This window comes from Suncus etruscus, chromosome 9, assembly GCF_024139225.1.
Source record: "Suncus etruscus isolate mSunEtr1 chromosome 9, mSunEtr1.pri.cur, whole genome shotgun sequence".
NCBI classification, from domain to species: Eukaryota; Metazoa; Chordata; class Mammalia; order Eulipotyphla; family Soricidae; genus Suncus; species Suncus etruscus.
Window position 1 is genome coordinate 49993250 of NC_064856.1, and position 26526 is coordinate 50019775.

The 26526-nt window shown below is 46.8% G+C and overlaps 1 protein-coding gene across 1 annotated transcript; it reads right to left on the minus strand.

Moving 5' to 3' along the window:
• Window positions 1-520: 520 nt before the first annotated feature.
• DNAJB13 (DnaJ heat shock protein family (Hsp40) member B13) lies at window positions 521-17158 on the minus strand. Its single transcript, XM_049780424.1, has 8 exons — window positions 17087-17158; window positions 10241-10344; window positions 9171-9332; window positions 6455-6612; window positions 5358-5471; window positions 1683-1796; window positions 1161-1237; window positions 521-674 (listed from the first exon to the last, which is right to left on the minus strand). The coding sequence occupies exons 1-8, from the start codon at window positions 17152-17154 to the stop codon at window positions 521-523; spliced, it is 951 nt and encodes a 316-aa protein (XP_049636381.1). The 5' UTR covers window positions 17155-17158.
• Between the last annotated feature and the right edge of the window lie 9368 nt (window positions 17159-26526).

Genomic DNA, 26526 nt, shown 5'->3' on the forward strand with positions numbered 1-26526 from the left:
GACTGTCCCTGCTAAAGATGGTGGGTCATGCAAAATCAGCAGAGCTGGGGACCCCCAGAGGTCACATTGAATTGAGGTCCGTGACTGCCACATACTCTCACAGGAGCACCAACAAGGGGACCAGGAGTTCAGTGTGGGGGAGTCTACCATAGTCCCAGTTACCTCTCATTACCCGCCACCCCCTCCACCACCATCACCCCCATACACACACAGCTGAGGACAGGAAATAAATTTATTTTGACCTCTAAAATATCCAAGTGCAGGGGCCAGAGTGGTGGCACAGCAGTAGGGCATTTGCCTTACACGTGGCTGACTTAGACAGACCGCAGTTCAATCCCCTGGCGTCCCATATGATCCCCAAGCATCCCATATGATCCCCCAAGCCAGGAGCGATTTCTGAGCACAGAGTCAGAAATAACTCCTGAGCATCACTAGGTGTGACCAAAAAAAAAATTCAAGCACCCCATCCACACCCCTGAGGCTGGAGGAGGGCAGGAGGGGCCAGTCCCCAGCCCACCTATTAGGTCAGCAGGGCCTGACGCAGCAAATGCTTCTTCTGTGGGGTGAGGTGGGTGGGAAACTGGATGTCGAAGAAGATGAAGAGGTCCCCCTTCTTGGTAGGGTCCTCGGGCAACGGCATGCCTTCATCTGGTACCTTCTTGAAGTACTTGGGACTGAAATGGGGCAAGAGCAGAAATCTTCAAACCTTTGGGGCACTGAATGCAGCCTGGACAGATCCCAAACCAGCGCTACTCATATGACCCCCCCACACACACATCCATGCCACCAAACAGCCAGATGTCTGGCCTAACACCACAGAACCCATCTGCATTAACTCTCTGGGGGAAGATTCCAAGGAAACTCACTGCAGATAGGGAAAGGGCTAGAGTGATGGCTAAGCAGCTGGAGGGCAGGCTCAGCATGCTAACAGTGGGGCATGAAGGCAACACGATTGCTTTGACATGTGGCGCTTTCCCCTTCTCAATGAATAACACTCAGTTGCAAGTGTCTCTGGGAAAGGTGTTCCCTTTATCAGGTGAAGGGAGCTCCCAGCAAGGCCATTTCCTTTTTCACTCGCCTCTATGCTAGAGGAAACCCATGCAGCTGCTCCAGGCCCCCTCTAAGTCCACAATCTGTGGTCAGGTCCCAGCTGGACTCACTGGACAATGTCGTTGATGGGGATATTGATCAGACGGTCATCCAGAGTCTTTACTTCCACGGTGCAGCAGGTCAAGGCCTAGGGGTTGAAGGGTCAAGGGGCAGGGTAGGGTTGTGAAGTTCATGGTTATCTAGGGTAGAACTTCTTGAGCCAGGCCCTGAGCTCTGCCTCATGGAGAATAAAAGGAACTGAAGGACTAAGGGGTGAGGGAGTGAGGGATGTGACACCCTCTGGCTCGGGGGCTCCTGGTTTGGGAGAAAAGATGCATGTGGGTTATGGGTATGTTATGGCAGACAGAAGTACAGGGCTCTGAGGGGGTTGAGGAGAGACCTCCAGATCTGTAGTGGTATGAACTAAGAGATTGCCACAGAGTGGGTGTGGACCTAAGGGTGGGAGGGCCTGCCAGCTGGACAAGAGCCTGCACTGGTCAGAGCACAGAGAGGGAAATGCACCCTGGGCCCTACACAAGGGCAAGTGAGGGAAGGGCATAGCCTGCAGGGCCCACCCAGCCCCGCTCACGCACCTTCCCCAGGGGGATGGCATACACGAAAAGGAGGTCATCATTGTCCCTGCGAAAGCGCGGGTGCAGCTTTTCCTTGACAATGAAGATGATGTCAGCAGGTATAATGTTGGGACCCTAAGTAGGAAACCAGGAGTTTGGGTGTGGGGTCACGGATTCACTGGCTGTTTGACCCTGGCCACATTTAGGCCCGGACCAATGGAAAAGATTCAGTCAAAGAAGGCAGAAGCTAGGATTCCGGCAAACAATTTCTCCAGTAATTCGGCAGCAACCATGTAGCAGGAGCAATCCAGCAAGAGGCAGCAGCAGTCTCCTAGCCACCCCTAGCACTTTTGGGGTCACACCCGGGGGCGCTTGGGTTACTCCTGGCTCTGCAGGCTTTATAAACTCTGGGGCCAACTGTGGCAGTTACAAGGGAGAAGTTTCTGGTAACTGACATCTTCACCCTTAAAGGGACAGTAACATTCTTATGGCCCTACATGTGTCTCTGTTTTTTTATAGCCTGATTCCTTCTTGGGAGAATGTAGCATTAAATCAGAGGCTGGAGGATAGTAGAAGAGTTACGGTTCCTGCCTTGCCATGAAGCCAACGGTTCCATCCAGGCACTCTATGGATCCCAGAGCACTACTGGGAGCCACCCCCAACACAGAACTAGACGTGGACCTCAAGCACTATTAAATTGACCTCAAATTGCAGCCCAAACTAAAAAAGAAGAAATTAGAAGAAGGGGAAGGAAGAGAAGACACTCTCAGTTTGGTCCCTACTAAGTAGCCTCTGTCCCCCCACACTACCCCATCACTTCTCCATTCAACACAAGCAAGAGCTGTGGAGACCAGAGGCCCCCAGGTCATGGGGAGAACTCTGGGCTGGAAGCTAGACAGCAACCCTAGAGTTTTATGGTGGGTTTTGGGTTACACCCAACAGCACTCAAGGGCTACTACTGGCTCTACGAACTCAGAAACCGCCTCCAGCTGGCTCGGGGGACCATATGGGATGCCTGGATTCAAACCACTGTCCTTCTGCATGCAAGGCAAACATCCTAGCATTGGGCTATCTGTCCGGCCCCCAGCCCTAGAGTTTTTGTTCTACTTAGCTTCATCAGGCCACAGAAAGCTGTTGAAGGACCTTGGGTGCTGGGGACAGAGGAATCAGCATTGCTCCTCCCCACACTGAGAAGTCTAATAAGGACCCTCTGATAGGTTTAGACTGAGAGGGAATCCACATGGGGCTCAGCCAGACACTGAGCTAGTGGTGGTGGTGGGGGGGGGGGGGATCAGGGATGGAGCCAGGAGGAACCATTCTCCCTGTGGAAAAGAATATGGAGACTGAGGGGCCGGTGAGGTGGCGCTAGAGGTAAGGTGTCTGCCTTGCAAGCGCTAGCCAAGAAAGGACCACGGTTCAATTCCCCGGTGTCCCATATGGTCCCCCCAAGCCAGGGGCAATTTCTGAACACTTAGCCAGGAATAACCCCTGAGCATCAAACGAGTGTAGCCCCCAAAAAAAAGAAAAAGAAAAAGAAAATGGAGACAGAGGTCTCAGGATACCTATTGTGCCCAGTTAATTCAGCTATGGTGGAAAGGGGGAAAAAATTGGGCTTTAGTGATAGAGGAAGCCTAAATGTTATCATCTCTATGGGTCTATCTTATCTCTATGATGACAGAGCAGCATGACATTTGTTTCCTCAGTTTCAGTATGAACCACACCTGCTGATACTTAGGAGCTACTCCTGGCTGTGTTTAAGGGTTGTTTCTGGTGGTATTTGGAGGACCAATACAGTGCAAAGGATCTTCACCAAACAAAGTGTGCCTCCCCCTCCCCCTGTTAGGTTATCTCTTTGGCCCTGGAGCTAGAGATGCCTTGCAGAGTAAGTTAATTAATTATTAATTAATTCATTCATTCTTTCTTCCTTCCTTCTTTCTTTTCTTTCTCTTTTTTCTTTTTCTTTCTTCCTTCCTTCCTTTCTTTCTTTCCTTTTCTTTCTTTTCCTTCCTTTCCTTCCTTCTTTCCTTTCCTTTTTTCTTTTCCTTTCCTTTCCTTTCTTTTTCTTTCTTTTTCTTTTCCTTTTCCTTTCCCCATTCCTTTCCCCTTTCCTTCCTCCTCCTTTCCTTCCTCCTCCTTTCCTTTCTCCTCCTTTCCTTTCCTTTCCTTTTTCCTTTCATATCCTTTTTCCTTTCCTTTCCTTTCCTTTCCTTTCCTTTCCTTTTCTTTTTCCTTTTCCCTTTCCCTTTTCCCTTTTCCCTTTTTCCCTTTTCTCTTTTTTCCCTTTCCCTTTTTTCCTTTTTCCTTTTTTCCTCTTTCCTTTTTCCCCTTTCCTTTTCCCCTTTCCTTTCCTTTTTCCCCTTTCCTTTCCTTTCCTCTCCTTCCCCTTCCCCTTCTTCCCCTTCCCCTTCTTCCCCTTCCCCTTCTTCCCCTTCCCCTTCTTCCCCTTCCCCTTCTTCCCCTTCCCCTTCTTCCCCTTCCCCTTCTTCCCCTTCCCCTTCTTCCCCTTCCCCTTCTTCCCCTTCCCCTTCTTCCCCTTCCCCTTCTTCCCCTTCCCCTTCTTCCCCTTCCCCTTCTTCCCCTTCCCCTTCTTCCCCTTCCCCTTCTTCCCCTTCACCTTCCCCTTCCCCTTCTTCCCTTTCCCCTTCTTCCCCTTCCCCTTCTTCCTCTTCCCCTTCTTCCCCTTCCCCTTCTTCTTCTTCCCCTTTCCCTTCATCCCCTTCCCCTTCTTTCCCTTCCCTTTCCCCTTCTTCCCCTTCCCCTTCTTCCCCTTCCCTTTCTTCCTCTTCCCCTTCTTCCCCTTCCCCTTCCCCTTCTTCCCCTTCCCCTTCCCCTTCCAGGATTCAAACCATCGTCCTTCTGCATGCAAGACAAACATCCTACCTCATGCTATCTCTCTGCCCCCCCCCCTTTTTTTTTTTACACTGAGCAGTGCTCAGGGAACATGTGATGCTGGGGATTCAATCTGGGCCTCCTGCATTCTGAGTCGTTCCCCAGCCTGCTGTACTGTGTCCCTGGCCCAATATGTTTTGGTTTTTATTTAGTAAGCATTTCATTCAAAATTATTATGAATGGATTGGAGAAATGTCTTGGTGGTACAGCACTTGCCTGACATGTGTGAGGTTCTAGATTCCCTCCCAGCTCACAAAACAAATAAAAGGATTATGAATAATTGCTTCTGAGTAACTTATAGTTGGGCTTGTTCAGAGAACTAGAGTTAGTAGGAGTACTGGCGTCAGACCTGGGTTCTCCCTTTTGCTTTTCTTCATTTTGGGAGAGGGCCACACCCAGCAATGGTGGTGCTCAGGGCTTACTCCTAGCTCAGATATCACTCCTGGTGGAGCTTGGGGACCCATATGGGGTGCCAGGGATCAAACCTGGGTCATCAGTGTGCAAGGCACACCCTTTTGCACTACCTTTCCAGCTCCTCTTTTTACCTTTTAAAATCTTTTGCACTGGTCGAGTTCTTTCCTCCCAGAGCCTGCTTTTCACTCTGAAAACTGGTGGAAAGTCCTGGGGCTGCCCAGTTAGAGGCACGTGTGGCTGTGTCCTGGAAGGGATATTATAAATCCTTCCCTACCATGCTTTACAGACAGGACTCCGTCCTACACCAAGTTCATAGGCCAAGGAAAAAGCCTCGTGTCCTTCCCCTCAGTTTTCTACCTTGTGAGACCAAATGCTGGTCTGCTCTCCCCTCACCTGGTCTCCTTCCTTCTCAAAGGTGATGCGTGTGCCCTGTCTCCAGCCAGGCTTTACATCAATGGTGAGGATCTTGTCCTTGATGGTAGATGAGTACCCATCCTCGTTCAGCACCTGCAGGAGGGGGCCTATGTCCCAGCTGCCCTTGGACACATGAACAAGGCTCTGGGGAATCCCTGCTTTTTTGGGGGAAGACCCTTCAACAGTGTAGAGACCCTTCCTTGTGCTGGGCTCACACTATTCCTTGGCACTGAACATAAAGCGTTCTGAGAGCACAGGACAACAGTAAAGAGCTTGATTCTGAGTGCCTGGACAGTCCCCAGGAACAGATAAAACCCAATTGCTTCAGCCTTGAACAATGCCCTTGAGACACTTCCTGTCCAGAAAGCACCCTATCCCAGAGGGTCTGTCCCTGAACCTTCCAGTCTCCTAATTTCCAAGGAAAGCCATGGAGGCCACTTATCCCAAAGCATTCCCTGTGACATCCTCTCTCTGCCCCCAGACACAGTCTATAGGGGCACCCCAATTGTGCAGATTACAGCACAAATTGAGCTTTTTTTTTTTTTTTTGGTTTTTGGGCCACACCCTGTGACGCTCAGGGGTTACTCCTAGCTATGCGCTCAGAAGTTGCTCCTGGCTTCTTGGGGGACCATATGGGACGCCGGGGGATCGAACCGCGGTCCATCCTAGGCTAGCGCAGGCAAGGCACGCACCTTACCTCCAGCGCCACCGCCCGGCCCTTTTTTTTTTTTTTTTTTGCCTGGCAATGATGTGGGGGCCTTGTGCTTCTGACTTCCACAATGCTGGGTCATCCCGCTCTGAGGGTCTAGAACTTCTCATGGACCTGACAAGCTGAAAGGGAAGATTCTGATTTGGTCCCACTGGGGCCTGTTGCAAAGGGATCCTCAGGAGAGAAGTGAACTAATGCCTTCAGTTGTCCTTTCAACCTCGAGGATCTAAAATTCCACACTGTATCTATGATTCCATGATTCCATCAGAGTATATATTATAGCTTGGGTGTCCAGAGCAGGAGCTGACAGGTCTGGGGCTGGGAGTGGGAATGTTTGGGGATTCCTAGGAATCAGAAAAAAGCTTACCCTTCGGGAGATCTTAATTTTCTTGGTACAGCCAAAGAATAAGTCCTCCAGGGATAAGTAGAGGTCTCTTTCAATTGCGGGATCCTGTTTCTTGACCCCTCGGCCCCGCAGTCCCCCAAAGTTTATATCTACTTCCTTCCCTTCTTCATCATAAAATTCTGCAGAAGTGGGAAGAGAGGAGTAAGAGAACTTTGTTAAGGCTGAACAGCACAGATACTCCCCATTCAAGCACTTCTTTTTATTTAGTCTCCAAAGGCAATTTCCACTACCTCACAGGTTCACACTGTTTGGCCAGGCCAAGGAGTTGTACTCAACAACAGACCCAATAATTATCATTATCACCCCCTCTCCCCCAACACAACCCACTGCTTCATCTCCCATTTCCTTCACTACTCATTTCCCCTCACCATTTGGGGATATGCTCTCCAAGTTGGCTTCCTATAAGTGAAGGGGCATCCTCTGAGGAAAGAAACTGGTAGTGACAAAGTTAATCACTGTGGGGTTATTTCTCCCCACTGTCCCCTAGGTTTCTTTTCTTTACTGTCCATTACCAGGCCACCTGAGAGCCCCCATCAGTTCAGATTCTACAAAAATTAGCATCTGAGCTGGTGGAGGGGTTGGTCCCTAAAAAGTGAGAGGTCACCAGCATAGCTCCCCACAATGTTCACCTACCTGTTTCTACTTGCATAAGCTTCCTACAGTTTGTTTTTTCCTTGTAGCCCAAAGAAGGTCCATCTATCAATGCCTGGCAATAGTTTGAGCTTCATCTTTGGCAGCAGGAGGGGCTAGTGCTGCCAGATCTACCTACCACCCTACCACTTTCAGGATGACATAAATTGATGATGAAGAATGAACACAATGAACACATTCTGAACTTCCTATGTGCCAGGTTCTGCTTCCAATTCTTCTTCTTTTTTTTTTTTTTTTTCATTTTTGGTTTTTGGGCCATACCCGGTGATGCTCAGGGGTTACTCCTGGATCTGCACTCAGAAATCGCTCCTGACAGGTACCAGAGACCATATGGGATGCAGGGATTCGAACCACCGTCCATCCTGGATCAGCTGCTTGCAAGGCAAATGCTCCATGGCTGTGCTATCTCTCCGCCCCGCTGCTTCCAATTCTTGAAGTGTTATCTCATTGCTCAAGAACATACATGTGAAACACATTCAGTCCTACATTTGGTAAAGTTATCAAGTTGAGATCTGAACCCAGGATCCTTTGATTACAAAGTTTGTGTACTGAAGTACTGTGCTGACTGCAGGATGGGGTGTCTGTGAAAGCTGCACTCATGTTTACTTGTTTCTTTGTTTTGTTTTTTTGGGTCACACCCAGCAGCGTTCAGGGGTTACTCCTGGCTCTACACTCAGAAATCGCTCCTGGCAGGCTCGGGGAACCATATGGAATGCCAGGATTCGAACCACCGTCATTCTGCATGCAAGCAAACATTCAACCTCCATGCTATCTCTCCGGCCTCAGTCAGTTTACTTTTGCAAGATTTTCTGTGCCCTTGGATGGTACCTTGGGTTAAACTTCACAGGTTAGAACACCCTGTGACCTCAAACTGCAGAGGCAATGTAATACTAAGTTCATCTGTACCATTGAAAGGCTGGTACCTTTTTGTACTATTGAACTCTTTCTCTCTCTTCACAAACACAAACATTTTCTCTCTCTCTCTCTCTCTCTCTCTCTCTCTCTCTCTTTCAGGATGTTCATAACCCAGTTGTGATATAAGAATCCCTAAGATGGACTGGAGCAATAGTATATAGTGGGCAGGGCATTTTTCCTTGCATGCAGCCTACCCAGGGTTCAACCCCTGTACTTCATTTGGTCCCAAGAACAAAATGATTCCTGAGTACAGAACTAGGAGTAAACTTTGAGCACTAACAGGTATAGAAAGTATAGACCCCCAAATAAATAAGTGAATCAATAATGTTAGGGGGTGGAGAGACACATTGCTCAATGTATCTGTCTAAAATGCAGGAGCCTTTGTAGAATTCCTTGAGCAACTCTGAGAACAACCTCCATATACATGAAGGAATTCAAGAGCACCACCAACTCTAGTCCCAATACTAAAATGATTGGGAAAATGGAGCCAGAGAGATATTACGGCAACCCATATGGTCTCCCAAGCTCCATTAGGAGTGATCCTTTAGCATAGTCAGGAATGAGCCCTGAGCACAGTTGAGTGTGGTCCCAAAACCAAACAAACAAACAAAAAAAAACAAAACGAAAAAAACATTAAAACTTTTTTCCTTTATGGGGCTGGAGAGATAGCATGGAGGTAAGGAGTTTGCTTTGCGTGCAGAAGGACGGTGGTTCGAATCCCGGCATCCTATATGATCCCCTGAGCCTGCCAGGAGCGATTTCTGAGCATAGAGCCAGGAGTAACCCCTGAGCGCTGGTGGGTGTGACCCAAAAACCAAAACCAAAATAAAACAAAACCTTTTTTCCTTTGGAGCCAGAAAGATAGCACAGCTGATAGGGCATTTGCCTTGCACGCAGCCGATCCAGGACTGTGGTTCAATTCCCGGCATGAACTCCTGAGCCTGCCAGAAGCGATTTCTGAGTGCAGAGCCAGTAGTAACCCCTGAGTGCTACTGGGTGTGACTTACATTTTTTATTGCATGTAATGAATGTCTGTATATAAAATGTAGGGATATGTCCTTATAGCTATGACCTCTTCCAGTAAGAAATGGGAGTAGGTAGGTCCTCTCACCGCTAAAGGGGTTGTCTCCCCCGAAGAACTCATGGAAAACTTTTTCAGGGTTGCCGTGGAAGACATAACCAGCTGTCCATGGGGTTTCAGATCCAAATTCCAAAGGAATGCCGCCTTTCAGGCCCTCTTCTCCAAATTTATCATAGATGGCTCTCTTCACAGCTGTAAACAGGCATGACCGTGAGGGGGGTTCAGTGGGAACTGAGACAGACAAGGGCAGGAGCTTGCAGCTCAGCACCTGCCATCATTCTGCAGACACCCTCAAAGTGTCTAGACACCCTAGACCTCTGAAATGCCCCACAGTCCAGAGGGGAGAAGGAAATGGGCTGAGATTGTCTCTGGGGGAGGAATGTGGTCTGGAGAAGGAACAGAGATACTGAGTGTCTCCTGGGATTTAGTTAGCCCCACTTATCATTGCTGTGTTTATACAGTAGTAACTAAAATTTTAAGAAATGTTTGAAATGTTAGAGGCTTCCAGATTTGTTTGTTTGTTAAAGTTTCTAAGAACTCTGAAGTCTTGAAAACTGAGAGCCAGAGCCCACTTTGTGAGCTTCCAGCCATTCTTCTACCCTGGAGATAGGATCTACACTGGACTTAGATCTACAATGGAGCTAGGATTATGCTCCAAAAGTTCATAGGGACTCTCTCATGGGCATTGCCCCCTACAGAGAGTGGAGACTCATAGCCCTCCCACCCTCATGATTTTCAGATGAAACAGCATTCCTCATACCCCCAAAATGGGCCTCTCTTAGACACTCTAATCTCAGCCCACCCTTAGGGAGAAAAACTTCTCCAAGCCAAAACCTGACTCTACCTCCCACTACCCTTCCCATACAGCGAACATCTGAGTACGGGGTCAGTCTCAGAGTTCTCCAAAACCCTTCCCTCACTTGAGAACGGCTGCTTTCCCTTCTGATTTCTTTCCCAGACCCTTAGATGCTGGTTATGGAAGAGAAAGACTGTCCTCTGGGCCCCTTGGAAAGACCAACTTTCCTAAGACATTGGGATGGTGCTAATGGGAGGTCCCCACCTCCCCAGAAATACTGGGGTGTGCTCTGCCTGGCACTCACGGTCACTCAGTACATCGTAGGCCTCTGAGATCTGCTTGAATGTCTCTGCTGCTACTGGCTCAATGTTCTTCAGTGGGTGGGTCTTAAGGGCAAGTTTCCGGTACCTGGAAAAGTGAGGGGACAGCCATAGCTGAATGCAAGAATTTGCAGGCTGCTCCTATGCTACTCAGAGCTCTGATGTCCTGGGTAAAAATCAGGACTATGTGGGGCCCGGAGAGATAGCACAGCGGCGTTTGCCTTGCAAGCAGCCGATCCAGGGCCAAAGGTGGTTGGTTCGAATCCTGGTGTCCCATATGGTCCCCCGTGCCTGCCAGGAGTTATTTCTGAGCAGACAGCCAGGAGTAACCCCTAAGCAACGCCAGGTGTGGGCCCCCCCCAAAAAAAAATCAGGACTATGGTGATAATTACTCAGACCCTACCCCAAAACTTCCTTCTTATTTTAGCTATTATTTATTTATTTTTGGCCACACTTGGCAGGTTTGGGGCCACACCTGCCTTGGTGCTCTAGGGTCACTTAGACCTAGAGGAGAATGTAGAGTTGGGAGTGGAGTCCAGGACTCACACATACAAGATAAAGTGCTCTATCATTGAGCCACATCCCTGGTGCCCATTTCTTTAAGCAGCATTTCCTGTGTCAGATGCTGAACAGTCAGACACTTTGCATCTCAGAGGACAGGAGAGGGTATTTGACATAGCACAGGTCAAAGGAAGGGAGCTGGAAATTAGGCCCCTAGCCTCCTGCCTTAGTGGCTATACTGCAAAGTCTCTGTGCCCAGAAGTCTTCCCTGAGACAATGGGTCAGACCCCCAGAGCAGGGAAAAGAGAGAGAAAGTGGAGTGTGTGTCTGGAGCAGCAAAAGGAATCAGCAGCATCCTAAGTCTCATAACACCTGGACTCCGCAACACCCAGTTCTGCATGTCTCTTCTCAATCCACATCCATGGATGTGCCTGCTGCCAGCCCTGACCACCTCAGCTGCCTCTGGCTACTTCTCTGAGCTCCCCAGTCCTCTGGATCCAGCTGTCTCCAAATCACCAGCTCTTCTCCCAGGGTCAAAGGCCCCACCAACTCAACACATTTTCTTTTTCTTTTTTTTTTTTTGGGCCACATCCAGCGGTGCTCAGGGGTTACTCCAGGCTGTCTGCTCAGAAATAGCTCCTGGCAGGCACGGGGGACCATATGGGACACCGGGATTCGAACCAACCACCTTTGATCCTGAATCGGCTGCTTGCAAGGCAAACACCGCTGTGCTATCTCTCCAGGCCCTCAACACATTTTCTTTCCCTTGCTTCCTTCTCCGTATAGCCTGCAAGCAAGAGGCTAACATTATCTTCCATTCCAGGTTCTGCTTTAATCTCTCCACCCCATCCCACCAGCCACCAAATCTGCTTTAATTTTCAAGCTATGGTCTGTGCTTGTGCTTCAGCTCTGCCATGACTACAGAACCCTGCTCCAAAACACTTTGTGTACTGCCACTGGTCATTCTCCTTCACAGTCTCTGTCAGTCAGTCTCTGCATCTCCCATTCCCATCCCCTACCAGATGTTTCTAAGCATAGTGGCCCAGTCTCACTTCCCTGCAGAAATCCTTCCCTGGCTGCCCAGCATCTCCCGAAGAAAACCCAGTGTCTCATCCTTATTCAAGCCCCTACTTCTCTTTCTTGATCTTCTCACTCACAGAAACCCACCCAGTTCCCATGACCTCTGCTGCCCTTCACGTTCCCTTGGCCAGCTGCACTGCTCAGCCTCTGCCATCTATCTCTTCCCTACATGGGAACACTCACCCCTCACCCCCTTCCATCTCCTCCCATAATGTCCTGGAAAATGTTTATTAAGTTCATGAGAGTGAGGAGTTTAGGTCACCTACAAAAGGCCTCCCTTGCTCTTTGGTTATACTCCTTCCCAAACCAGAGGACAATATGGTGTTGGGGATCAAACCCTGGTCTCTCCTGGGCATATCAGCTCTCTAAGCTTCTCTGATCCGGTCCCAGTTCTCTGGTCCTGGATATGGCCTGCTGCACTCCTGATAAGTGACCTCAGATTCTCCCCATGTGTCCAGTTCTCAGTGTCTTTGGAGCATTGCACACCAAGCAGCAGTCAATAAATGACAGGAAGTTAGAGACCAGGCAGCCCTCCTTGTGGCCCCACACTCTAGCTGAGCTGTGTTAGGGAGAGCTGGGGCTCTCCCTGGATTTGCCATTGACAAACAAACCACATTATACACATTGAAGACTGTCACTTTCTCCCCAGACTTTTACCTCACCTTCTTAATTACAAAGATTGCAGGAGAATAACAAAGAGGTTTAATGAGTAAGTCACAGTCACAGGTTTGAGAGGAGTTTGATTTTCCATGTAAACTTGAATACCTTTAAGATGACCCCTGTGTGTAACTCACTCTCCTCCCTTTGCTTTCTTGGGTTGGGGGAGCAGGAGAGAAAGAAATGGGGTCACAACCAGGAGTGAAGAAGAGAAACTGAACGCCACAAAAATTGGGAGTTAGGGATGACCATACTTTTCAATTCAGTGCTGATTTTGGGAAAAATTTAGGGACTCCTCTGAGCCCAGAATACCAAGGTTAAGATGCTTGTTCAGGCCGGGAGATATAGCACAGCGGTGTTTGCCTTGCAAGCAGCAGATCCAGGACCAAAGGTGGTTGGTTCGAATCCCGGTGTCCCATAGGGTCCCCCGTGCCTGTCAGGAGCTATTTCTGAGCAGACAGCCAGGAGTAAGCCCTGAGCACCTCGGGGTGTGGCCCAAAAACAAAAACAAAAACAAAAACAAAATGCTTGTCCAGACCCTGGCACTGCATATGTTACTCCAAGCACTTCTAGGAGTGATCCCTGAGCACAAAGAGTATGTTTTATCAGAGTTTATACAAAGTTGCTGCAAGGTGGCCAAAGGTTAGGGGAAAGGTAATAAATAGTTTTAAATATATACAGGTGTGTGTAGGTGTGTGTGTGTGTGTGTGTGTGTGTGTGTGTGTGTGTGTGTGTGTGTGTTGAAGATGGAACTTAGATACTCACATGTGTGTGCAAAGGAAGTGATCTTTTTTTCCCTTAGGGGTGAGGGTTGGGTCACACACAGCTGCGCTCAGAGGTTACTCCTGGCTCTGCACTCAGAAATCGCTCCTGGCAGGCATAGGGGGACCATATGGGTTACTGGGATTCAAACCACCATCCGTCCTGGGCCAGCTGCGTGCAAAGCAAATGCCCTACTGCTGTGCTATCTCTCTGGCCCCGAAAGCAAGTGTTCCATGTTGAGCTATAACCCCAATCCCAAACATGTGATTCTTGTGTGCACTTTCTTTTTGGGGTGATGGGGGAGGTAGTATTTGGAATAAACTCAGTGGTTCTGGAGGCTGTGGGGCTTGGGGCTTCTCCTAGAGACAATCAGCCTTATTTTGTTTATGTTCTATAGTTTTGTTTTGTTTTTTTAATGTTCTATAGTTTAGTACTCTTCTGGGTTTTGTGGTACCAGGGATATGCCTGGCAGTACTGCAAGGCCTGAGTTCCCCACTCTTTGAGCTATCTTTCTGGCCTAACACTCTAGGAGCGAGCGAACAAGCAAGAGAGAGGGAGGGAGGGAGAGAGAGAGAGAGAGAGAGAGAGAGAGAGAGAGAGAGAGAGAGAGAGAGAGAGAGAGAGAGAGAGAGAGAGAGAACAATATGTTAGACACTTGCCTTACATAAACCAGTCCTGTGTTTGATCCCTGCCTGATAATGTGCACTGAATCAGGAGTGATCCCTGAGTGCAGAGCCAAAAGTAACTCCTGAGACAACCAAGTGTGGCTTCTAAATCAAAGATAACCAGAACAACTAAAGAATCTTTCTATAACTTGGTTGCAAATGATTACGAGACACTTTTGTATCATCTCATATGATTCTAACTCAATACCATAATAACTAGGTATAAATGAACTGAGTTTAAGAAAGGTGAAGTGGGGCCCGGAGAGATAGCACAGCGGCGTTTGCCTTGCAAGCAGCCGATCCAAGACCAAAGGTGGTTGGTTCGAATCCCGGTGTCCCATATGGTCCCCCGTGCCTGCCAGGAGCTATTTCTGAGCAGACAGCCAGGAGTAACCCCTGAGCACCGCTGGGTGTGGCCCAAAAACCAAAAAAAAAAAAAATAAAAATTAAAAAAAAAAAAAAAAAAAAAGAAAGGTGAAGTGGGGGCCTAAGTGATAGTACAACAGGTAAGGTGCTTTCCTTGCACACAATCAACCTGAGTTCAATCCCTGGCATCCCATATGGTCCTCAGAGCCTGCCAGGGGTGATTCCTGAGTGCAAAACAAAACAAAACAAAACAAAAAATTAAAAGAAAGGGAGGCTGGAGCAATAGCACAACGGGTAAGACATTTCCCTTGCATGTGGCCAATTGGGTTCAATCCTTGGCATCCCATATGGTCCCCTGAGCCTAGGAATAATTTCTGAGAGCAGAGGCAGGGGTAACCCCTGAGTGCTGCTGGTTGTGGCCCAAAACAAACCACAAAGAAAGATGATGTATTTTTAGCCCTGCCATAAAGCTCGCAAGAAAAGCCTGGATTCAGACTTGGGTCTTTCCAGTTTCACTTGGCTTATTCTGAGGCTAGGAAGATGGCTCAAAGGGTGGAAGCATAAGGTTTCAGGTATTAGGCATACACTATGCATCAGGATTGGTTACCATACAACATGATCTCCCTAACACCACTTCTGGGATGTCCCCTCCACATTTGGGGTCAAGCTGGAGAGAACAATGGACTAAATACATGCTTTGCATGCAGGAAACAAGGGTTCAAATCCAGCACCAAATGGTGATCCGAGCATCATTCAGAACAACCCCTGAGCACAGAGCAGAAAGTAGCCTCTAATACTGCTACCCAAAATTAAAAAAAAAAAAAAAAAGGCAAGCAAACCAACATAAACATTTAGGTTTATATTTCTGTATTTCAACTGTCCTTGCTTCTGTTGGGTCTTTCCCTATGTGAGTTTTATTGGCCAGTGAAACAGCTGAAGAATGGCTGACATCACCTGTTATTCAGATTTCTTTCTTCTTCTTTCTTTCTCTCTCTTTCTCTCTTTCTCTCTTTCTCTTTCTTTCTTTCTTTCTTTCTTTCTTTCTTTCCTTCCTTCCTTCTTTCTTTCTTTCTCTCCTTTTTCTTTTTCTTTCTTTCTTTCTTTCCTTCCTTTTTCCTCCCCTCCTTCCCTTCCTCCCTTCCTCCCTTCCTCCCTCCCTCCCTTCCTTCTTCCTTCCTTCTCTTTCTTTCTTCCTTCCTTCTCTTTCTTTCTTCCTTCCTTTTCTTTCTTTCTTCCTTTCTTTCTTTCTTTCTTTCTTTCTTTCTTTCTTTCTTTCTTTCTTTCTTTCTTTCTTTCTTTCTTTCTTTCTTTCTTTCTTTCTTTCTTTCTTTCTCTTTCTTTCTTTTCTTTTTTGTTTTTGGGTCACACCCATCTGCTCTCAGGGGCTACTCCTGGCTCTATGCTCAGAAATAGCTCCTGGCAGGTTCAGGGGAGCATATGGGATGCGGGATTTGAACCACTGTCCTTCTGCATGCAAGGCAAATGCCTTACCTCCATGCTATGTCTCTGCCCCCCTACTTCTTTTTTTTTTTTTTTTTTGGTTTTTGGGCCACACCCAGCGGAGCTCAGGGGTTACTCCTGGTTGTCTGCTCAGAAATAGCTCCTGGCAGGCACGGGGGACCATATGGGACACTGGGATTCAAACCAACCACCTTTGGTCTTGGATCGGCTGCTTGCAAGGCAAACGCCGCTGTGCTATCTCTTCGAGCCCCCTACTTCATTTTTTGCCTTCATTCTCATGACAGTCTTTTAAGGTTTCTGGATCTTCCAAAATAACACCCACAGCACCCTGCTTTTCCTTTTTGTAACATTCATCTATCTCACTTGTTGGTCTTATTCAACATCTATATGGGAAAACGTATTGGTTACTGTGATTAATGTCCTACACTTTCTTAGAAATGAAACACAGGGCCCGGAGAGATGGCACAGTGGCGTTTGCCTTGCAAGCAGCCGATCCAGGACCAAAGGTGGTTGGTTCAAATCCCGGTGTCCCATATGGTCCCCGGTGCCTGAGTAGACAGCCAGGAGTAACCCTTGAGCAATGCCGGGTGTGACCCAAAAACCAAAAAAAAAAAAAAAAAAAAAAAAAAAAAAAAAAGAAATGAAACACAAAGTTTACAATCTTTGTGGGAAGTACACAGAGATAGAATGTTATAGTATATTTAACATAAAAACCCAGATGAAGGGTTAGGGAGATAGTACAGTGGATAGAACTATTGCCTTGTATGTAGCAACCAGTATTTGATTCCCAGCACTACATATAACCCTCTGAGCACTACCAAGAGGGATCCCTGACCACAGAGCCAGAAGTAAGCCTGAGCACTGTTGGATGTAGCTACCAAACAAACAAAGACACCAATAAAATCCAGATGATTGTCAGAATAAAATTGTAAAACATTCCTTTGGACAGATTATTCTTCTGTTTGTAATCTTTTCATAACTCCCCCACCCCTTGTTGAGGATTAAACCTAGGGCCTCACACATGCAAGACAGACAATTTACCTCTAAACCACTTCCACGCTCAGTTTACAATCTTTTTATTCTTTATAATATACAGAAAAAAGTTCATATGTCTCTTTTGTTCTTATTTTAGTGCCAGGAAGACCATAGTCAAATCAGAGAATAGAAGGGTAAAGATGGGGAATTGGGAACCCAGACTCAGCCCCAAATCAAATTATAGGTATGTATTTATACTTCTTTCTCTTATAGAGAGAAGAAAAACATGCTTGACAATTTGGAAGATAAAAGGGCAGGGCCTGTTCAGTTCAACCCTGAAGCGGTACTGTCACCCCAACTTACGCCTTCTTGATTTGGGCATCATTTGCATTGCAAGAGATCTGGAGGACAGCATAATAATCCTGGCCCATGGCTGGCCAGTTGATAGTACAGATTCCCCGTAGTGCAGTTAGTCTGCATTCCTTGGTTGCTCCTAACAACGGCACTGGGGCATTCTGGGAATTGTAGTCTTCCTGCCTAATCAGTTTGCCTTCTTAGCTCTCTTAGGAACTGATGAAACATCAGGTTGCTCTCTATTTTGTGGGACTTAAAAATTACACAGAGAAATAGCAACAAAGCTCCAAAGGAAATATAAAGGGGAAGACCCACACAATTGAGTTGTAGGGTGGGAATGGAGGTCCTTTAGGAAGGAAGACAGGTACACAGGTGATGGGCGTGGTGTTGGAATTATATCCACAAGAAAGCATCATTAATATTATTATAAACCAAAAACATTAATAAAATTTTAAATAAAAGAAACAGGTTGATTTTCTGACTCTAAAAAGACCACTCAATTTGGAGCCAGAGTGACTGCTGTTCGTTTTAAGGAGAGAGTTTTATAGAATAACATGTTTTGTTTTTAATTTATTCTTTAATATTATTACTGTTTTTTTGTTTTGTTTTGGGCCACACCCAGCAGTACTCAGGGGTTTCTCCTGGCTGTCTGCTCAGAAATAGCTCTTGGCAAACACAGGGGACCATATGGGACACCGGGATTCGAACCAACCACCTTTGGTCCTGGATCGGCTGCTTGCAAGGTAAACGCCGTTGTGCTATCTCTCCGGCCCCTAATATTATTACTTTTGTTTGGAGCCACACCCATTAATACACAGGGATTACTTCTGGCTCTGCACTAAGGAAGTAGTTCTGGTGGGGCTTGGGGAATTATATGGAATGCTGTGTATCAAACCTGGATTGGATTGGCTGTGTGCAACGCAAGAGCCTTACCTGTGTACTATCTCTCCAGCGCCCGTTATTACTTTTGCTTATTTGTTTTTGGGGCCACACTAAGTAGAGCTCAGGGAGCATCCCTGATGCTTGGAGGATCATAGGAAATGCTGGGGACTGAATTTAGGTCTGCCCTGTGCAAAGCAAGCACCTTAATCACTATATTATCTTTCTGGTCGCTAATTGAGAGCTTTTAAAAATAGACTTGGTGGGGGGTTGGGGCCAGAGAGATAGCACAGCAGTTGAACTTTTGCCTTACACATGACGGACTAGGAACTGACCAGGGTTCGATCCCCAGCATCCCATATGGTCCCCTGAGCCTGCCAGGGGCGATTTCTGAGTGCAGAGCCAGCAGTAACCCCAGAGTGCTGCCAGTGTAGTCCAAGTTTCCCACCCACCCAATTTTTTTTAAAGATATTTATTATTTTATTTTATTTTATATTTTGGTTTTTGGACCACACTCAGTGACGGTCAGGGGTTACTCCTGGCTATGTGCTCAAAAATTGATCCTGGCTTGGGGGATGCCGGGGATCAAACTGAGGTCTATCCTGGTTTCACTCTGGCCCCAAAGATACTTATTTTAGAATAGATAGTCCAAAAAGTTTTAAAGGGAATGTCAAAAATGTGGCTGGGGGCCCGGAGAGATAGCACAGCGGCGTTTGCCTTGCAAGCAGCCAATCCAGGACCAAAGGTGGTTGGTTCGAATCCCGGCGTCCCATATGGTCCCCCGCACCTGCCAGGAGCTATTTCTGAGCAGATAGCCAGAAGTAACCCCTGAGCAACGCCGGGTGTGGCCCAAAAAAAAAAAAAAAAAAAAAAAGAGAAAAAAAATGTGGCTGGACAGCTGGAGCAGTGGCACAGTGGTAGGGCATTACATCCAGCAAGGCTCAGGATTTACTCCTGACTCTGTGCTCAGGGATCACTCCTGGTGGAGGTTCAGGGGTGACGAGAATTGAACCCGAGTTGGGCACGTGCAAGGGTACTTTACCCTCTGTACTATCTTTCCAGCCCCTGATGCTTTTTTATTATCCTTAAATATGTTTTTAATTTTTATTAAGGTACTATGATTTACATTACTGTTTATGATGGTTTCATGAGTTCATCATTCTAAAGTCACGTCCGCCATTAGAGCACCATGTCCCTTCATCTAAAGCCTTTAACTCTTTCCACCCTTTCTCTGCAATGCTCAGTTCTGTAGACTAACCCTTCAGGTATGATACTATTTTTTCTTCTTTTCTTGAAGGTAACAATAATTTACAAGAGTGTAAATGTTGGGCCAAAGAGATAGCATGGAGGTAAGGCATTTGCCTTTCATGTAGAAGGTCATTGGTTCGAATCCTGGTATCCCATATGGTCCCTTGTGCCTGCCAGAAGCGATTTCTAAGCGTGGAGTCAGGAGTAACCCCTGAGCGCTGCTGGGTGTGACCCAAAATACCCCCCCCTCAAAAAAAGAGTGTAAATGTTATGTGTTTTAGGCACATAATATTACTCAGCACACCCATTACCAAAGCGCCACTCTTGAGAACTCTCCAGCCTTCTATAGATTCTTGTCTCCTTGCCTGCCTATCACCCAGCCTAGGTAATCTCTGTTCTGTAGCCATCATCTAAGGGTTTCCAATATAATGGATGCTTCTACAATGTAAATTCATTTGATGGAGAAATTATTGACAAAATACATGACCTGAATCTAACCAATAAAGAAACAACAAACTCAGTTTCCTTCTATAAAGTGACCTTCATTATAGAAATATCAGCTATAGGGGGCTAGAGAGATAGCACAGCAGTAGGGCATTTGCCTTGCATGCAGAAGGATGGTGGTTCGAATCCCGACATGCCATATGGTCCCCCGAGCTTGTTGGGGACTATTTCTGAGCTTAGAGCCAGGAGTAGCCCCAGAGCACTGCTGGGTGTGACCCAAAAGCAATATATATATATATATATTTAAGCTATAAAAGAGAGGAGTAAATGAGAGGAGACAACTTGATGCAATGTGTGATCCTTGGTTAGACACTGGACCACAACAACACTGTTCTTGTAGAATTATAAATAACACTGTTCAATGGAGCCTGGTGTGGTTCAGTGGGAGAGTGGTGAGAGTGTGGGTTAAACACAAACATTGTTAGGACAACTGGAAAAATTGAAATGAAACCTGCAGATGGGATGAAAACACAGTATCAGTGTTGATTCCCTTGTTCTGAGAGACTGGATTATGCAGGAGTACTTGGTATTAGCAAAGGTGCATTGGAGGCTTTAAAGGTAATAGAATGTATGAAGCTGGAGTGATGGCGCGGTAGGGCATTTGCCTTGCACAGAGTTGACCCAGGATGGACAGCAATTTGATTTCCCAGCATCCCATATGGTCCCCCCAAGCTAGGAGCGATTTCTGAGCGCATAGCCAGGAGTAACTAACCCCTGAGAGTCACCGGGTGTGGCCCAAAAACCAAAATAAATAAATAAATAAATAAAGGTATGTAACATTTATGATTACCCTTAAGTGGTACAGAAAAAATACATAAGCATACATGGTAAATGAAGATTATATATATATATATATATATATAAACATGGAGAGAGAGGGTAGAAGACAGGATGGGGAGGGGAGAGAAAGAAAATTATAAAGCAAACATAAAATAATTTTTTTGTTTTTTTGGGCCACACCCGGAGGTGCTCAGGGGTTACTCCTGGCTGTCTGCTCAGAAATAGCTCCTGGCAGGCACGGGGGACCATATGGGACACCGGGATTCGAACCAACCACCATAGGTCCTGGATCGGCTGCTTGCAAGGCAAACAATGCTGTGCTATCTCTCCGGGCCAACATAATATAATTTTAAAAAGGGCACAGGGGCTGGAGCGGTGGTGCAAGTGGTAAGACGTCTGCCTTGCATGTGCTAGCCTAGGACGGACCACCTTTGGGAGAGAGCCATCGTCATCAGAGATACAGCATCAGATTCAGCATCAGCAATTCAGTATCATCGGGGAAGCAGCAGCAGGAACATCACCAAAAAGAGTTGGTCCGCTTAGAAGCCAGTTAGGCACGGGGGACCATATGGGACCACGGTTTGATCCCCCAAGCCAGGAGCAATTTCTGAGAGCATAGCCAGGAATAACCCCTGATCATCACCGGGTGTGGCCCCAAAACAAAATAAAACAAAACAAAAAATAAAAAGGGGCACAAAGACCAGAGATAGTACAATGAGTAGAATGTTTCCCTTTTTGGCTACAAACCTGGGTTCAATCCCTGGCCTCTCATATGGTTCCCTAAGACTGCAGTAGTGATCCCTTAGTGCAATTCCAGGAGTAAAATCTGAGGACAACTTGTGCAGGACCCCAAAACAAATTAAAAAATAAAAAGGGGCACAGAGATGTGGCTAAGAGGTAGATCAACAACTGCCTTGAATATGTGGCCACAATGTCAATTGTTGGCATTGTCAAGTGTGATCCCTGGCAAAGCCACTGTCATCCCTGGTGCCACTACTAATATGCATCCCTTTGAGAGTACCACAACCAATCTTTTTTTTTTTTTTTTTTTTTTTGGTTTTTGGGTCACACCCAACAGTGCTCAGGGGTAACTCCTGGCTCTGCGCTCAGAAATTGCTCCTGGCAGGCTCAAGGGACCATATGGGATGCCGGGATTCGAATCACCAACCTTCTGAATGAAAGACAAACGCCTTACCTCCGTGCTATCTCTCTGGCCCCGAGAGTACCACAACCAAATCTGTACAAATCCCACAACTAAATGTGTTCTCCAATATACACTATGAGAAAGCCTCCAAGTACTGCAAGCAAATGTGGAAATTCAAGGAAAAGTCATTATTTTAAGTAATGTTTTAAAAAGCAATTAAGGAGTCTGACTTTGTGGAGAGAGAAAGCACATGGCAGATAGGCAGCACAGGGTAGTAGAAAATTAGCAAATGGCACATAGCATATGGCAGAGGAAGGCCCTGAGGAATAAAGTGAGCTGACTCCAATGAGAAAAAAATCAAAAAAGCAATTAAAATGACTGGGAGATCTGGACAAATATATATTAGAATTCTTTGCACTATTATTGCAATTGTTCTTCTGTAAGTTCTGAAGCACTTCAAGTACTAGAGATCTCGTACAGTGGGTAGAGTTCTTGCCTTGCACACAGCCAAAGACCAGGTTTGGTCCTTGGCACCACGTTTCTCAGAGCCTCACCAGGAATGGTCCCTGTGAATGGCTAGGTGTACTGCCCCCCACCCCCAGCAAAAACAAATTAGAATAATTTTGAGGGCCAGAGTACCTGTGCAGGTCAGGCACTTGCCTTGCATATGGCTAACCCTGGTTTGAATCCCAAGCATGGCATATGGTCACTACCAGGATTAATTCCAAAGCACAGAGCCAGGATCTGTAGGGTGTGATCCCAACACCACCTTCCCAAAAGTACTTCAAGAAAAAAAAATTGAAGTAGAAAAATATTTAAAATAGGGGCCAGAGCGATAGCACAGCAGTAGGGTGTTTGCCTTGCACACGGCCTACCTGGGACAGACCCAGGTTCTATTCCCGGCATCCAATATGAGCCTGCCAGGAGTGATTTCTGAGTAAAGAGCCAGGAGTAAGCCCTGAGCGCCGCAGAGTGTGGCCCAAAAACAAAACAAAACAACAACAACAAATATTTTAAATATATTCACCAAGAGACTTGTTCAGGAAAAAAAAGCTTTAGAGCAAGGGTCCTTGAGGACTGTTCTGGGGAGAGAGACAGGTCAGTAGCTGATTCCAAGGCCAACTTTTCAGCTTTGAAAAAGTCACATCTCTCAGAGGTCACAAGGGGGCATCCGAGAGCCAAGAAACAAGGGGGAGCACAAATGCAGACGTTAGTCTGAAGCTGCCAAGGGACTTGTCCATCTTCCTTACCCAGAATGCATTTCTCAGCCTTAATTGGAGAAGGAAAAAAACATTGACTGCTACAAACTGGGGATTGCTCTCTTCACAGCAGACAAAGCTGTGGGTACCTCAGAGTGAGTCCTTGCTCGCTCCTTCTATTTGGTTCTGGACTTCAGGGAGGGTGTCAAGGAGAACCGCATCAAAACCCAAACATCAATCTGAAAACCTGAATACACATCCAGCAGACACCTAACAAATTACAGTGTTTTTTTTTGTTTTTGTTTTTTATTTCTGTTTTTGGGCCACAGCCGGTGATGCTCAGGGGTTACTCCTGACTATGCACCCAGAAATCACTCCTGGTTCAGGGGACCAGATGGGACGCTGGGGATCCAACTGTGGTCCGTCCTAGGTTAGACACATGCAAGACAAATGACCTACCGCTTGCACCACTGTTCCAGAGCCCAAATTACAGTGTTTCATTTCCAAAATTTGGTTTAGGCATAAATAACAGGGATACACTAAAAAACAGAGTGAGGAGAGTGATGGTGATGAAAAACAGCAATACCCAGATCTTCACTGTTCTGAGAACTCAGCTATATCCTCCCTCATCCTGGTTTCATTTTTGTTTGTGAACTGCCCTCAGCAGCATTTGGGAGACCATGTGTTGTCAGGGATTGAATCCATTGCAAAGCACGAGCTTTTGTGCTGCTATTGTTCTTTTATACACCACCTCTGCCTTCATCCTCCTGTCTTCTCAATCTCCAAACAGAGATTCCCGAGCCTCCTAAGAATTCAATGTTTCTTTTTTTTCTTTATTTATGTATGTATGTATGTATGTATTTATTTATTGGTTTTTGGGCCACACCCGTTTCACGCTCAGGGGTTACTCCTGGCTAGTCACTCAGAAATCGCCCCTGGCTTGGGTGGACCATATGGGACACCAGGGGATCGAACCGCGGTTCGTCCTATGCTAGCGCTTGCAAGGCAGACACCTTACCTCTAGCGCCACCTTCCCGGCCCCATTTATGTATTTATTTATTGCCACACCTGGCAATGCTCAGGGATGACTTCTGGCTCTGCACTCAGTAATTTTTCCTGGAGGTACTCAGAGGACCATATAGGATACAATGCCAGGTCTGCCATGTGCAAGGCAAATGCCCTACCTGCTGTGCTAGGTCCTCCAGGGACCAACTTTGACAGCCACTGCTTTTCAGTGACTATGATTCAGAATCATTTCTTCTATACAAGATGATCAATAATGTTGATTTGCTTGGGTTGTTCAAGTTTTAGTTCTGAAAGTCTCATGTAAAAAAGCCTCTCAGTGGGACTGGAGAGATATCATGGAGGTAAGAAGTTTGTCTTTCATGCAGAAGGTCGGTGGTTCGAATCTCGGAATCCCATATAGTTCCCTGAGTCTGCCAGGAGCGATTTCTTTTTTTTTTTTAAATAAAGTATCTTTATTTAAACACCGTGTCATGTAAAGAGCACCCTCCTTCACCAGTGCAGGATTCCCACCACCAATTTCCCGGATCTACCTACTCCCCACCCCACCCACACCTGTACTCGAGACAGGCTTTCTTTTTCCCTCATTCATTCACATTGTTATGATAGTTTTCAGTGTAGTTATTTCTCTAACTGCACTTATCACTCTATGTGGTGAGCTTCATGTCATGAGCTGCACCTACATGGGAAGATAGGGGGAAATAAGGATTGAGACTGAGGCAGTAAAATATTAGAAATAAGATTTGTAGGGCAGTATCAAGGTCACAATACAAGATGGATGTTATGGATATATAAAATATATGCATACAATACTATCAATAGGAAAACAAGGAGAAAAAAAATTCCAGTGACTGTCCCAATATAAACCAGTGCTAGAACGGCCCACCCTCCTCCCAAAGCGCATTCCCATTAGTGTAGGGAGAGGTAGGGGGAAGCCTGAGGACCACTAAGAGTCCACCTGAACCCACTTCTGGCCATCTGAGCTGGCACCCAGGGAAGGCTTGGAGTCAGGGGAAAAAGACAAGGATGGCTGGGGGCCTGCCAAGCTTCCCAGCACTCCCCAGGCCAGGGAGAAGGGCTCCGGTATGGGGCCTCCCCAAACCCCATACCTGGCAAGAGCTGGTCTCCAGAATCAAGGAAGCCAGGTGTCTGCCCGCCCTCCTCCCCATGCACCTCCCCCCTGGAGTACGGAGGGAGGGGGAAGCCTGAGGACCACTAAGAGTCCACCTGAACTCACTTCTGGCCATCTGAGCTGGCACCCAGGGAAGGCCTGGAGTCAGGGGAAAAAGACAAGGACAGTTGGGGGCCTGCACAGTCTCCCAGCACTCCCTAGGCTAGGGAGAAGGGCTCCGGTATGGGGCCTCCCCAAACCCCATACCTGGCAAGAGTTGGTCTCCAGAATCAAGGAAACTGGAAGCCAGATGTCTGCCCGCCCTGCCAGGAGCGATTTCTGAGCATAGAGCCAGGAGTAACCCCTGAGCACTGCCGAGTGTGATCCAAAAACCAAAAAAAAAAAAAAAAAAAAAGAAAGAAGGAAGGAAGGAAGGAAGGAAGGAAGGAAGGAAGGAAGGAAGGAAGGAAGGAAGGAAGGAAGGAAGGAAGGAAGGAAGGAAGGAAGGAAGGAAGGAAGGAAGGAAGGAAGGAAGGAAGGAAGGAAGGAAGGAAGGAAGGAAGGAAGAAGCTTCTCAGTGTAAGGAAAGCTGGGGCAACTATTTACTTTCCCTATAGGAGAATCTTTACCAGATTTCTGCTTATAGGATATGTAATGCCTTTGTCAAGCTGTCCTCCCTAAGGCCAGGCCAACACAAAATTCCTGAGAATAGTTAATGAACTTCACTGGCTTTTTTTAAGTAAAACTGTTCTTGGGCCTGAGCAATAGTACAGCGGGTTAATGTTGCTTGTCATGTACACAGTCAACCCAAATTTGATCCTTGACGTCCCATATGGTCTCCTGAACACTGCCAGGAGTGATTTCTGAGGCAGACCCAGGAGAAATTCCCAAACGCCCCTGGGTATGGCCTGAAAACAACAACAACAAAACAAAAAAACCCCAAAAAATTAAATGTACAAATTCACCAATAAGAGAACTATCAGCCACTTCAGCTTTCATTATTTAGGATGCTGTCAACAAAAATCGAGTGACAAGGAACCACCACCACACTACTGGGAATAGGGGAGAAATTAACACCTAACTCCTGGATGTCAAAATATAGTTATTTTGGGAGACAAAGGAAGACTATTCCAAGGCCAAGAGTGATGTGAGGGGAGCAAGGCCGGGGTAGAAATATATCAAATGACCATACAATGAGACCCATAAATCCTGAGTGCTGTCCCTCACCTGGAACCTGAGACTCAGTTCAGTAGGGATCATCAGACAGTATCCCATGAGGGCCAATGCCCCCACCAGTGCCCTCTTGCTGCCCTGGAAATGTGGTAGCAGTACAAGGGTCATTAAAAAAAAACAAAAAACAATAAACTGTACAGGTGCCAGAGAGATAGCACAGTGGAAGGGTGTTGTCTTGCATGAAGCCAAACCAGAACAGATGGTGGTTTGAATCCTAGTATTCCAGATAGTCCCCAGAGCCTGCCAGGAATGATTTCTGAGTGCAGAGGCAGAAGTAACCCCTGAGCACTGCCAGGTGTGACACTCCCCTCCAAAAAAAAATTCAGAC

Coding starts and splice junctions, on each gene's coding strand:
- DNAJB13 (XM_049780424.1), bottom strand. CDS start 17,154: ATGGGCCAGGATTATTATGCTGTCCTCCAGATCTCTTGCAATGCAAAT. Junction 6,613..9,170: donor GGGAGACAACCCCTTTAGCG/GTGAGAGGACCT, acceptor CCACTTCTGCAG/AATTTTATGATGAAGAAGGG. Junction 1,797..5,357: donor TTGAGAAGGAAGGAGACCAG/GTGAGGGGAGAG, acceptor TTTCCTACTTAG/GGTCCCAACATTATACCTGC.